Genomic DNA, 14,489 nt, shown 5'->3' with positions numbered 1-14,489 from the left:
TTTTTTTAACCTTTTGATTTATTAGGGGAAAATGTGTCTATTTTTACAGGGTCTGGCATTTAACAGTACGCTAGAATTGACCTTTTTTTCTGACACCACACTGAAGATGTTTCCTGCCCTGATAACATTTCTGAATTGTGGAAGGTACAGTAAGTAGCTGCACATTAGACGAGGAAATGCTGTGTGCTTGGAGATGGGCTGTTCAGCTGTGAGCTTTGTTTATTCCTTGCAACCTAACAACAATGAAAACATTGGAGGCTTTATGAGATTTTTCAAGTTCTCAAGAAAGTTTGTGGGGTTTTTTTTTTTTTTTGAGGGGGGGGGGGTTAAAACTGCAACAATGATGACACTGGTGGAAATAAACGGCACTCGTTGCATGAAGCCGTTGCTCTGTATGGTGATAGTGGGGTTTACTCAGCCGCGCTTTCTTCTCTTCCCCCTCATGTACAGCCCCCATACAGTTGCTTACCTCCCCTCCCCCATCCCATCACACTGTATGTCCTCAGAGTCAGTCACTTGCCTGAAGCAATGCAGGCTCCTCCCCTGGTAACAGCAGCTAGATTAGTTGCTTTATCCCAGGTCATCTGAGGGAAGTGGGCCACACAGTGGAGATGCAGAGATACTATAGAGACTGTGCAGAGTATTGGCTATAAAGGTTACAAACATTTGAAGTTGAGAGTTTGTAATTTTAGTAGCAGAGTTTTTAAATCTCTCAACATAGAAAAGCAGCCCTTGTTAGAGGAGAAAAAAAGAGAAGAAGAAGGCTTGCCTAGCTTTCCATTTCCCCTCCTTGTCTGCTTACTGATTTCTTCCTGCAGTATCCTGTCTCATTCCCTGGTGTTTTCAGGCCTGCTGCAGCAACAAGCAGCACCTGCAGTGGGGCCAGCCCATAGCTACAGCTGCCAAGGCCCATCCTGCCACACCACAGAGAGCTGAATAAAAAATCTCAGCTTTGTCTGATACTGCTCACGGCCGGTACCCACCCTGAACCCTTCCCTGTGGCTCAAGCCTGTTTGACATGACTCACTTCTATCTGTTGCACAGAATATTCTCTATCTATCACAGATTATTTGACCCAGTTTTGCCATATGAGGCCCAGACATACTTGCACAGCAGGCTACAGAAGAGGCCGCAGTCGAGTTTTTAGCAAAGTGCAGCAGCCTTCAGCAGCCATGCATGTTGAAGGTCTTCACCTCTCTGCATAAATACAGGGGCTAATCCTGCTGCTTGAGCGCTTAATTTACATCCCTCAGCAGGAGGGAGGACTAATGACCTGTGGAGCCCCGCCACTGCTGTTCCTCCTCTGCACCAGCCTGGAATAATATATCATTTTGTTTAAATCTTTAATTTTACTGCTTCGTTTCATACAGGTGTCCAGGCATGGTCCTTCTTACCCTGCTCACGACATCACAAAGGGACACACTAATTTGCCGGGCACCCCGCCTGGTCATGCCCATTCCCCGGCGCTCTCTCAGGTATCAGTACCCACAGCTTCCCCATATCGCTACCCTAAGGGCTGGGAGGCAGGCGGAGGGGTGAGTTTGTCACTGTGACCGCCGTCATCCTCTCTGCATTTTCATGTTGTTCATTGTGAAACAGGTTCAGTGTGTCCACATAGAACAACTATATTTCCACATTTGATGTGTGTTAAATTGTATTTATTTATTTTTTTGTACCTGTAGACACCCTGTATTAGTTTTGGTCATGTTGCCTACACCTACCCTTTGTTCTTTTGTTCTCCTTTCTTACGTCAGCCTTCATTTTCATGTTTGTCACTTCTCTAATTTCACAACATTTCTAATGCAGCGCTAAGTCATGTGTGCATGAGGGAGATAAACAGTCCAGCCTGTTTATTTTTCCCAGTCTCCTATAGGGCTTATGCGTACTTAGAAAGAATGTTTACTTGACCTGTAAGATTTTGTGAGAGAATTAGAACACAAACTCAACCTTATTATGAGAGTATTATTAAGTTATGTTGGATTAATTCACAGTTTTATACTGATAATTATGTTTAGAAGCTTAAATATTAGTTATTTGACATTTTGTCCCACTGGTCAAGTAAGCAGTATAAAAAGCAGTTCTATAAAGTATTTGATTGGGGTTGGGGGCTTGTTAAAGTGGATGTTTTGTCCTAATTTCCAGCTCCATCTGTAGAGTAGATGCATTATTTGACAGGATTTATCTTATGGCGAACCTTAGTTCAGCTCCTCAATTCACATTTTGTTTGAAAGCAGTTTTAGCTCCATCCCCTTTAAGCAAGCTGTATTCTAATTGGCTGCCCAACACAAACAAAAGGTTTAAAAAGCTGGTGGGTGAGGCGAGATTAAGGGCATACCTCATGTGGATCGCATCGTTTGACACTTTGGTCAGTACTCTATTTGTATGACAGGAAGGAAAACAAAAAGCAAATAGATCCCCTTTAAATCGAGATATGCATGTGTGTATGAATCCATATATGCCATGATCACAGTTAGGGATGGGTATCGTTTAGGTTTTATCCGATACCGGTGCCAAACCGGTACTTTTGAAACGGTGCCGGTGCTTAAACGGTGCCCAAACCGGTGCTTAAAGACTGGAAAACACAAAATTGGTCCAAAAACCTCTCATGTTCAGCTGTTTTTTTGTAAAAAGATAACAATGTTAGTCTTTTCTGCAGGTATACGGCATATATGGTATCACTCTGGGCTGGAAGCAGTGCTTAAACAATGGAAAAAACACAAACTTTGTCCAAAAACCTCTCATGTTTAGCTGTTTTCCCACTTTTTCTTCGGTCATTTTAGCCTTTTTGGCCAGGGTGAAGGGAGTATCTGACATCAAACAAGAAGACAGCCGCATGTAGCTATGATGGTGTTTGCTAGTTCACGTTACATGCATTAATTTAATAACGCGGTTAGCTTACTCAACGTAAATTACACACGAACAACATTAAGCTACTCACGCAGAGAAGAACGGCTGCTGCTGCCATCATCATTTCTGCTACACTGGCAGGGCTAGGTTCATCGGATTTAAAGTGTGACCTCCTTTGACAGTATCAGCTTAAAGCACTTGTTGCAGGCTGCTGAGTTAGCATCTTTTGCTGTGAAGTACAGCCAGACTTTTGACCGCTTTGCCTTGGGCATTTTTAGCTCTGTAGCTCTGCTCTAAAAGAACGTACGTACCTGGACCCGCCTACTATCCTCGAAACGTAAAATGATTGGCTAGAATCTAAAGTGTATCATTCCATACCAGTTGGTGGCGGTAATGCACCTTTCAGTTGTTTGCCAACCGCCAATAGAAATGTAAGGAAGAAGAAAGTGTATCACAGCTCAGGAAAAAAAAGCACCGAAATAAAGCACCGAAATGCGCGCTGCTTTTCGGTCTGGTTACTACCGTTTATGTCAGAACCGGTGCCATGATGGCACCGGATACCGGTACCCATCCCTAATCACAGTAGACATACTGTGACCGATTTTATATTTGAGACGGTTGGGTTTAGGCATGGGATAAATATTGGGTAGAAATCCAGCAAGGACGTTTTCCTCTCTGTCTGTAACTACAGTAAAATCCTAACCCGTTTGATGGAGATTGGGTGAGGCTATGACAGAATTTACAAGGGCAAAGCAGAAATAAATCAGAGTTGAGCATTATGAGAAGATTCACACGCTTGTCGCTTTTTAGTTAGGTACTGCATCCAGGTGATTCCTCTTTTCATTTTGAAAAACACCTAGATGTATACAGGTAACTTTGTGAAAGGTCAGTCTATTAATCAGAAAGACATAAACAACATCAGACAGTGACACTGCTGCTGCCTTGCTGCTGTCACTTTAAAGCATGTAGACTCTGTGGCTCAGCTTCTCTGGAAGAATGTGACAATGCTTGCAAGGAATCCAGTTCTTCCTATTTACTGTGATACACTAATGGCCCACTGCCTCACCCTAAAGCAGCTCTAGTCAGTCACCAGCCTTTCTATAAATAGTTTTGTCAGCCAACACAAACTTAAATTATCACCATCGCACCAGCAGCACGATGAAGAAGAGTACGCAGATCTGCTTAAACCCACCTCTGCTTAGCTTCAATGCACACTAGATGAAAAATAAAGGAACACAGGATTTGCAGTCCTTGGGGGTACCAATTATCTTTGCACAGTACATAAACCCTGATTGAAAACACTTTCTCCCAGCTACACCCAAAATTATTTAGTGCTGTGTTTTAGTGTGTTGTCTATAGTTTAGGTCCTTTGCAGTGCACTTTCTCTTAAATGACTAGGGACTGATTGCTGCACATTTTTTGCTCAGTATACATTAAGCCTTCTTTTTTTCTGTTTCTATTTCTTCTTTTTACAGTCTCCATACAACCCTGGGCAAAATGCTGGCTCCGCACCTTTAGTGTACTCTCCCCAGACGCAGCCAATGAATGCACAGCCACAGAGTCGCCCGGTGAGTGCCACTCTGGTGCTGGATTTACAGCACACCTGCCTCCAAGAACCCAAACAGTTTTGTGTTTTAGTGGAACTCTGTTTGATAGCTTTACGAAGTAAGAACATTTTCACTTTTTAGAAGCTAGAAAATCCATGTAAGTTGATGATTGATCTTAGCTTGATTGTGGCACTGGGGTACCTCGATACAGGCTATATTTATTTAATAAAGTCTCCCCCATTGTCTCCATAGAGGCTGTTTATGGGCTTGTTGTTGGTGGTAACATATTGGAAATGAGTCTCTTTTGGTGTATTTTTTTTCCGCCTTTCATCTGCATTTAGTACTTTATACAGTTACTGACAGTGAGAAATAGTAGGAAATTAACTTTTAGCTACAGGAAAGAGAATTCAGATCAGTCCTGGGATCAGTATTTTTTATCATGTTTTGAATAATCAGAATTCAGATGTTGCAGTTAGTGAGTAGCTGGAAAGTAAGAGCTGTTCAGGTGCTGTCAGGTGTGTCATCATGTTAAATTCAGGCTTTTCAATACAATTCTTGTGCAGAATAAAGGAATGTAAATTACACCAAAGTGGCAATTCTTTATATAAGCTTTACTCACTGTCTAAGGGAAGCTTAAAGTGGACCTGTTGCGCTCATTTCTAGTTCCGTTTATTTTATTCTTTGACTTTCCTACTATGGCTTTGCATAAAAACGATTACTTGACTTATACTGGGTCCCATAGTTCTGACTGAAATGAATGATTTCACCTCCTTTCCCTTTAAGGTCAACCTCCTTTTAAGCTAAATTTCTTCTGATTGGCTGCCTCTCACAAACAGAAGATTTAAAAAGCATATTTTTCTCTCATAGGGATTACTTATGGATATGCTTACCTCATTAACAACTATGACATGTTTAATGTGAACATCCAACACTGTAAGAATATATATACAAACTCCAATTCCAAAAAAGTTGGAATTTATTTACATTTAAAAACAGAGCACAATGATTTGCAAATCTCAAAACCCATATTTGATTTACAAAAGAAAATAGAAATCATATCAAATGTTTAAACTGAGATTTTAGAGTTTGATGACAAATTTTAGCAGCAACACATTTCAAATAACTGTGGTACACAAATAAGTGGTACATAAAAGAAACCGCTAGAGCTTAAGCGGAAAATTGTTTGCAATCAGAAATAAAAATTTGCATTAGTGCCTATAGAATTTGAAGCTCGCACATTTGGAAAGGCATCAGAGAAATATCTGCTGTCATCTAGATCAGCGGTCCCCAACCCCCGGGCCTCGGACCGGTACTGGTCCTTGAGTCGTTTGGTACCGGGCCGCGAGAGTTGAGGCTCAGGTGTGAAATGTATAGTTTTCAGGGTTTTTAACGGTTTTCAGCGTTATTTTGTTATCGTTTTTATTGTTTACTCGGTTTTCCTTGGTCTTTTCACGTGTGTTATGAATAAATCGTCTTTTTTTTCGGTACCAGTACTAGTTTTATTTTGTTGTATTTATCCGCGACACCTTAAAGGCCGGTCCATGAAAATATTGTCGGGCATAAACCGGTCCGTGGCGCAAAAAAGGTTGGGGACCGCTGATCTAGATGATGTCTTTTTCAGCAAAGCCCTTGCATTTTTCAGCAAGACAATGCTCAAGGCTTTGTAGTAGAAGAGTCTGATTGCTGAACTGCCCTCCATGCAGTCTAGACCTTTAAATATCTGAAAACATTTGGAGCATCATGAAATGAAAAAATAAGACAAAGAAGACCCAGAACTGTTGAGCAGCTAGACTCTGTAGAGTAGGGTGACATTGTCCTGTCAAAACTCTAGCAACTACTCTCCACAGTTTCCAGACATTTACAGGTGGTTGTAAAAACAAGTCCCAACATTTTTGAGACGTGTTGCTGCCATCAAATTCAAAATAAGCTAAAATTTGCTTGTTAAAAGTTAAATTTTCCCACCTTAAACATTTGATATGTTTTCTATATTGTATTGTGAATAAAATACAGGTGTATGTGGTTTGCAAGTCGGGATGGGACGCGATATGAATTTAGCTTTGTGGTCAAATGTTTGAGCGTGTTGGAGGTATTTCCCCCCTTTGTTGTGATCAAAGCTCTGCTTGTGTTGCAACTGGCCCTCGCGTCCTTTTTTTTAAAATTATTTTTTAAGCGCTTCTCTTGATGCCACCTTGGATGCTTTCCAAACCAAAATATGGAGCGTGTACATGACGTCATAATGCATATGCATTAGACGTCAGTGGAACAGATAACCAGGATCGTTAGGCAGGCAGATGAACAATTCCAAGGAACTGAACTTCTAGATTGCAATCTCTATTTGCAAGTAACTGCAATTGTTCTTTTTATTTTAGAAATCGTTCCAACTTTTTTTGAATCGGGGGAAAAAAACAGAAAACCATCATAGGTCCACTTTAAGCTTGATATTAACTACCAAGCAGGTTTTTTTTGTTTTGCTGGTGGTTTTGCTTCTTTGCCTGGAATTTAAATGCCTGAAATGTTCAGTGTAGTTGAAAGAAAACCTTTTAAGCGGGAATGATCTTTAAAAAAAAAAATCTTACCACAAAAAGCCTAGAAGAAAATATTTCAGTATAATATTGTCTCATTTACTTTCTTTGTAAGTCTTTCTGTATCAGAAGAGCATAGCTAACAGGAAATAAGTCAGTGTTCAGTAAGCCTTGTTTTAAATTCTGCCACTTAAGCCACTTTATTTCACTGCAGTATGCCTTATACGATCAAATTTATCTTTTCTGCATTTGACATTTACTCACAGTGTCTTCCCTGGCCTTAAAATCTGTTATATTCAATGTGGTAGTTACAAGTAAAAATTGCAAGCTATTATTTGCAAATGCATGCTGTGACTGAGAACTAGTGTTGCATCATGTGCCATGTGTCTCTAAAGCTTTGTAGCTCTGTGGTTTTGTGTTGTACTTCCAAGCGTCAGCTTCCATTGCTCATCTTATACTGTATCTGTGTCTCTCTTATGCTCTCTCTTCTCCCCGCTTTGCCATCACTGCTTCAATCTCCTTGCTGGACCTCTCCTCCCTCCCCCACCAGTTTGCTACGGGCCCTCGACCAACCCACCATCAGGTAATTTACCCCTGCTGTACGCCCCTCCTGCTCCCTCTCTTGCATCATCATCATCATCAAAGCAGTTTGCTGGCCCTGTTGGCAATGGCCTGTTTGTGGGGCATCTGCTGTTCCTTAGGAGAAAAATAGTCTCAGATTTAAAAGCCTTCAAGAATCTTGGAAACAGTTAAAGAGGGTTTAATTGTCATGGGATGTTTCCATGCTGCTAGTTAATCAAGATATCTAGTCAGGTGCACCGAGCTGTTTCCTGATTCTTTTTTTGAACTATTCATGTTTATTTTTATGTTGAGGGTGAAATTAGTTCCTTCCAGTAACTGTTATTTGGCCTTTATCAGCTTTTAATTTATCGATGCCTTTGGGTTCTAAGTGGAAAAAGTAGGATGTTTTGCACAAGATTTTGCAAGAAACCTTGACATTTAATGCTTTTTAAATTATACAACTTGGTTAGTTTATCCAGTTTCGTATTTTCTCAAACACACATAGTCTACAGCAGAGTACAGACCAACCACTGTTATTCATTATATTGACAGTTTTGAAAGCAAGTCTGTCTGCATATTAATTTTTGTTTTACCTTATGCTTTAAATTAGGAATTGTGTTTAGCCACTTTGTTTTAGCACCTTCAATTTAAAATAGAAATATTGGACACTGCATTCAAATTTACAATTTAGGTTTAATAACACAGAAAGGACTGTGTGGTAGAAGAAGACCTTTTAAATCAGTTATTAAAGTTTAGGTGTTTAAAAGTAATCAGAGTGAAACTCATCAAGTCAGACAATTCTGATACTTAACGGTTTGCGGCAAATGCTTTTCAGTCAACGACTGCTTGAAGTCTCGGGCATATAGTCGTCATCAGACGCTTTGTGTCTGAGAACACAGACTGCTTTTGTATACCTCTGCATTCATCTGGTTGCTTTCATCAGCAGTGAAATCATCAATAAATGCCAGTGGGAGAGCGCTGTTAGCAGCCATATATAACCACGTTGGCAAGCTTTGGTTTATAAGTTCTACATTTTCCTCTTTTCATAACTTTGATGGAGATGTTTTGTTGGTTCATACAATTTTATCATAGAGCTGCTGTTTTCCTTCTTGGCTTACTTGGGGAAACCAAACAGCCACTCTATAAATATATATGGCACAACATGGAAGAGCCATCTCGATAGGAAAAGACTCAGCAATTTTAGAAGAGAACTGAATAGAATAGACACAGCGAAGGCTGATTGGTTGAAAGAGGAGTGAAAGAAGCTGTCTACTGTGAATAACAATCCTTGAACAGAGGAGGTGGCTTACCACACCAACTGTCTGCCACCTACAATGCAGTTTTAACAGGTGATCACAATATCTCACGTGACAGGGTGAGGCAAGGTCTGACAGTGGTTTCACCTGAAACCTCTGCTGATAATGATCAATACTAGGTCAATGACCCTCTTAAGGGGCAACTCCCACTAGGGTTTAAATACCTGGGACTCTCCACCATTTGGTTTTAGAACTGAAGAAGCTTCTGGGATGAGAGGTGAAACGTCTTCAAGAAACTTAACAAAGTCTAGTTGCTTTCTTTCCAAGCTCCTTAGATAACCAAGCAACAATAAGTGGTAGTAAAACTGGAAACGGAGAATGTTGGTCTTCAGGGTAAAAGTTCTGAGTCAAAACATTCCAGAAAGCTCAGCTTTGACTTTGAAAACAAACGTTCTCAGTTTTACGCTTTTATTGTAGGCGAGTCTTTGCAGACAAGTCAGGGTCTTCCACGCAAACCATGCTCAGCTGCAGCAGTCTGCCAGCAACCAAAGCATCCGCAAGGAGGGTTTCAGTACAGCAATGTATACCTCTTTGTAACCAGTTTCACCAGCAACCATTCAGCAATTGGTCAGGAAATATACATTTTTCCATAGTGACCTGTGGTGGCCAGATGATTGGGTGTGGGCCCGTGTGACTGCGGCCTAATCCAAGTGTCTCTTTTGAATCATTTCATTTGACACTTTCAGTATCCATTATTTTATTTCTAATTGAATGGGAGACAATTTTTTTTAGTTTTTATAGTTTGGATTGAGTACACATTATGTTTAAAGTATTCACTCTTCCACTCAAGTGCCCTTAAACAGCAGTTGTACGACTTTTAGTTTTATTAGCGAAATTGAATGGGCCTACTTTTTAAAATTAATTTGTTAATTAAACAGGTAATCCGAGGTGCATGTCAATTCTTGCTCTTCTTTGGAGCAGACATCAATCTGACACCAAATTACTAATTTCATAGTAGAGAAATATTGTGATAATCTTTGCCTTAGTTTTAAGGCATTTCTCCAGTTTTGTTAATGCAAACAGGACAATTATGATATGCCACCTAAGCTCTTGGATAGAATATATTTCCTAAAAACAGAAATGGGAACGTTACATGCTCATATGGCTAAATCTGTCATATTTTTGGAATTCATTCCCACTATAAATACCAAGATATTGCTTTTTTAACTTCTTTTTCAGTGTTAAAGAAGGTGCTGTTTTAAAGACTAGGTAGTGGTCAGGTAGGCTGCAGTCAAGAAAAGAGCCTAGAAAAATTGTGTGTGGATTGGCCCCATCTTCCTGTGGTGACAGCTGATACCTGTGTAAATAACACTATGGATCCTGTTAGACTGTAGACACTGTGTAAACCAAAGTCAAAGTCAATAGGAGGACATGTTGATGTGTTCATGTCTTGCAGTTTGGGATTTATGATGGTGTTTGTGTATTACCTTGTGGATGCTAAGAGTCTTAGACATGTCTGGGTCCTGACATTCAATCCATGTGGCCTGCTGTTATCTTTGTGTTTGTTGATTCACACCACTATGATTCATGCAGCTGCCGTTTATGAGGTTGATGTGTTATTCACACCCACTGGTCCACAAGATGTGCCCCCTGTCACTTGCTGTGTAACATCCTCACCTTCTGGTTGCTTCAGTGTAGACAAATTTCATATAGTCTATTAATAGGAGGGTATCAAAGTGGAACCGGCGTGTTTACTGGCACAAACACAGATGCACGCACACATAAACAAGTGCATGCTCTGGCTGTCACAAATTGGTGCTGAAATTTCTTGTGCCACCACGGAAGTGGAATCGGAAAGAAGAAGGAGACAAACAGTGGCCTTTTATACCAACAGAGAAAACAGCTATTGTTTTAGTGAAACACACTCAATGCACTGTAAAGTGAGCATAGAGATCCAAACATTTATTTGGTCAGAAGATAAGTCTGTCTACAAGTAAGCATGATTTTTACTTGCTGTTATGATTTTCAGCACAACTTCTGTCTGTATGTGTGAGAACCAAAAGAGCAGAGTTATTGGAGATTAGTTACCACTAAAATAAACATTTGTTTGCTTGAGAGTTTCTCACTGTAAATGACTCTGTAAACCTGAATTTTAAGTGTGAATTTGTCCTATTTGCAACCCCAGACCTACTGTATTTTATATTCACTAATCAAAGGTTTTATTTGTATTATTTATTTACTAGATTTGAGCTGTGAAGCATGTTGATCTCATAGCAAGAAGGTCCTGAGTTTAAATCCATTGGCTCCTGGGAGCTTTCTGTGTGGACTTTTGAGTTTTTATGTTCTCCCTGTGCCTGCGTGGGTTCTCTTACACTCCAGATTTAATTTGATCATTTCAGTTTAGTTTTTATTAGTATGATTTTGTTTAAAATTCATTAGTTTTAGTTATATTTTTTAAAATCATCATACAGGGGTTTTTCATCAGGGACAAGATTTAGGAAAATAAGAAAAGATAATACGACATAATGTCAGCACTTTTTGAAAGCAGTTGACTCACTGTCATGCAGATATCTTAAATCTCATTAAACATGCACCAAAGTCTCCTCAGGCTGGTTGTGTTGATAAATTTCACCAAACCAAATCCAAAAGATGAAAATTAAGGACATTTCCTCTATATTTTTAATTTAGTTTGTTTTCTAAGTTTGAAAAAATGTCTCAGTTTTTTCAGTTAACTGAAATATTTTGTTATAGACTAAAAACTAAAGTTAGGTAAGTTTAAATAACCCAGTGACCCTACATGGTATAAAGATACTCACTTTCAGCATTTTCTTTTGAGTTTGAGGAGTTGGTTTTAGCAATATGTTAAAAATAGAAGTATCACAGTAAAGTAGTTCTGTTAAGAGAGAGACGCAGTACTCCTGAAGTAAAGTCTGTGGGAGAATTCTCCAGAGGGACAGCAGTGGCGAGAAACGCTATTATTAGAAGGACTTTGTTAGCAAGGTGAATCTATTGAATGTACGAATGCATTCTCCAGACACAGATACCTGCTAATTAGTTCTAAATAGCAAAATTACTGATACAAACCATATTGGGAAAAAATGGCAAACAAACTGGTCAAAAATACGTATTAGGGGACTAATTTGAGTGGCTGCTACTTAACAATGTGGTTGCTGCATTGAAGCAAAAAAAATTCAACCATGAAGTTAATGAAATTCAAAAAAAAAAAAATCAATTAAAAAAAAAAAAAAAAAAAAAAAAATATATATATATATATATATTATTATTTTTTTAATGGCTAGAAGAAAAGAACATTGTCATACACATCCTGTGCTTTATGTTTATTTCTTTTCAAACTAAATGAATTAAGGAATGGTAGGAAATGGACCAAACCACTGCGAGGCAAATCATCTGTAAGGATGAGTACATTTTTTAACTGTGAAACATGTGTTGTTTTGCATCTATAATTAACACCAGAACTGTTATAATTATCGTTGTCATTGTTTAACATGTATATATGTGATTAGTGATATGAATTAGCTGAGGTGAAGCCTGCTGTTTCTGGTAGTTTTGCTTTGTTTTCGTATTTCATCCCAGGAGGTTGTTGCCTGGGTTTCACCTAAACTCTGGTGTCAATTCTAGTAACATATGAAGGTCAGGGGACTGAAATGAAGCCCATCTGCTCCATAATATAGACATGTGTCTGAAACTCATCGTTCATGCAGCCCGTAACACTCCCTCCTCTTGCTGAGCCAGCGATTCAGGTGACAGTGAGATCCCTCTGGTGCAGAGAAGTCCCACTTCATTGTCACGAGGGTTTAATCATCCCAACTGGCAAAGAAACCCTTTCTAAAATGCATGTTTAAATAATAGTTATGTGCATGTTACATTGGGTGCCACGTGGCAACAAGTGAAATACCGATCTGACATTTTGACTGTGACTTTTAAATCTTTCCTGCTCTACTGCCCAATTATTACCCATCACATTTTCTGAGATTATTTTATATATATTAGTTATATATATTGCCAAAGCGATTCCGAACCAGGTACTGTGTCATTTAGATAGAAGTAATGGGACAGCTTTCTGTTGATGTGTGTGGCCGCTTAAATCTCACCAGTATGGTCTCCTATTGGCTTTTCTCTTTTTTCCTGCTTTCACTACCCAAGGGAGGATTCAGGCCCATCCAGGTAATTTACCTCTTTGTCTAAAGTCTCTGCAGACCTGCATGGCATGATGAGGATCATGTTCAAATAATCCCATCCCTCATGACTTTTTACCCTATACACCCCTTCATCTTCACTGCAGTGTACTCTTAGTACGGTGGACTTTCATCATCATTTTTCCCCTATGTCCTGTCTTTTATCCCGTGGAGGATCATTAGTGGAATTTTCAGTTTATAATTTTTTAGTTTTCTCCCCATTCATTACTCATCCTTTATCACCTTGCACAGTTAAATGAACAGCATGCACAATTAGAGAGAAACTGTATATTCCCTCCCAAGTATTTGTTCTTTTAGATAATTTTTTGTCCTTTGTGAAAAGAAATGTGTTTGCTGCCTTGGAAATATGTTTTATGTTATATAGGTGACTAATTTATGTATATATGGTTATAGTCTTGTTGGGGGAGTTGTTTTAGTGATTGTTTTAAGCCTGTTTTTAAGTGACAAAGCTCCTTTGTGTTAATAATGTTCTGAATTTTTTTGTCTCTGTCTCGTTCTCTTGCTTTGCCAGCAGAGACTGATAATGACTTTTCCGGTAATTTCCCAGATTTTCACAGAGCTATTTACAATAAAGCCAATGAAGTTGATTTATTATGTTAAAGGTGATTTCCCTCCTGGATATTTTTAGACTGTTTTACAGTATTGTTTATTCTGCTCTCCATTCTGTTCTTCACTGAGGCACTCTGTGACTGTGGTTGGGTATTCCCAGCTTGAGTCCCGCTTATTTGGAAGTCGGTCACAGCTGTTGGTGGTGGTCTTTCTTCAGGCCCAGCACACAAAGCTTCAGCATATTAAATTCATTGGGCTAATCAAATACAGACCCGCTCTGATGTTTAACTTTTAAGCGATTGTGACATGTATTTGAAAAGCCACTGTAGCTGGAGTGACTGTGAGTATTGTATGTTTTTGTTTTGTTTTTCTGTTCTCTTTGACACACCAGAAAAGGCCATATTTCTGCATGATGAGCAGGTCAGTGGCCTGTGTCGCACATTCTGTACAGCTGCGAGATTGGCCAAAACAAAAACCATAGTTAAGGGCTCTTAAAAGTCTGAGCTTTTACTTTTTTCTAGTTGTACATTCCAGGTCAAAAAAAACTGGAAACTTAAACTTTTGCTTTCCCTTCAAGTTTTTAGGGCCTTCTCCAGGAAACCATAACCAGGTCTTGTGATTTCTGGCAGGAAGATAGCAGCAAGAGTGAAAGTGAAGTTTTACACGACAGTATTGAGACCTGCTAAGATGTATGGTTTGGAGATGGTGGCGCTGCCACCAAGTCCACAGAGGTTTTTGGATGTAGTGGGTTGATGAGATAGAAGAGGATGCAAGGTTTGGGGTGGGATGGAGGCAGGTGATATACTGTGGAAACCTGTAATAGGAGCAGTCAAAAGAGGAACAGTTTTATCTCTCGCCTCCAGGTTGCTTATCCAGCTATACCGTGATCTTACTAATATTCACACCACAGAAAATCTCCATCTGTGTATAAATCCCAAATAAAACTGTGATTAAAAAAGGCAACAAGGGACGGATAAAATATCCGGAAGT

The 14,489-nt window shown here is 39.4% G+C and overlaps 1 protein-coding gene across 19 annotated transcripts in view; it reads left to right on the top strand.

The window, feature by feature from the left end:
* Positions 1-14,489, top strand: part of eif4g3a (eukaryotic translation initiation factor 4 gamma, 3a) — a 70,585-nt gene that overhangs the window by 19,997 nt on the left and 36,099 nt on the right. For 7 of the 19 annotated variants that reach the window (XM_085159977.1, XM_085159970.1, XM_085159975.1 and 4 more), the window contains exons 3-6: positions 1,371-1,535; positions 4,323-4,415; positions 7,467-7,499; positions 12,898-12,918. The exons of 2 other annotated variants lie outside the window; for them this stretch is intronic. In XM_085159977.1, coding sequence (XP_085016103.1) covers positions 1,371-1,535; positions 4,323-4,415; positions 7,467-7,499; positions 12,898-12,918 — 312 coding nt within the window. The remainder of the gene's footprint in view (positions 1-1,370; positions 1,536-4,322; positions 4,416-7,466; positions 7,500-12,897; positions 12,919-14,489) is intronic. 10 more of the 19 variants (XM_085159981.1, XM_085159982.1, XM_085159986.1 and 7 more) reach the window with 7 other exon arrangements.

The sequence above is a fragment of the Neolamprologus multifasciatus genome, chromosome 5 (genome assembly GCF_963576455.1).
Source record: "Neolamprologus multifasciatus chromosome 5, fNeoMul1.2, whole genome shotgun sequence".
NCBI classification, from domain to species: Eukaryota; Metazoa; Chordata; class Actinopteri; order Cichliformes; family Cichlidae; genus Neolamprologus; species Neolamprologus multifasciatus.
The sequence above is the reverse complement of the archived record's forward strand: the minus strand, read 5'-3'. Positions and strand labels throughout refer to the sequence as shown.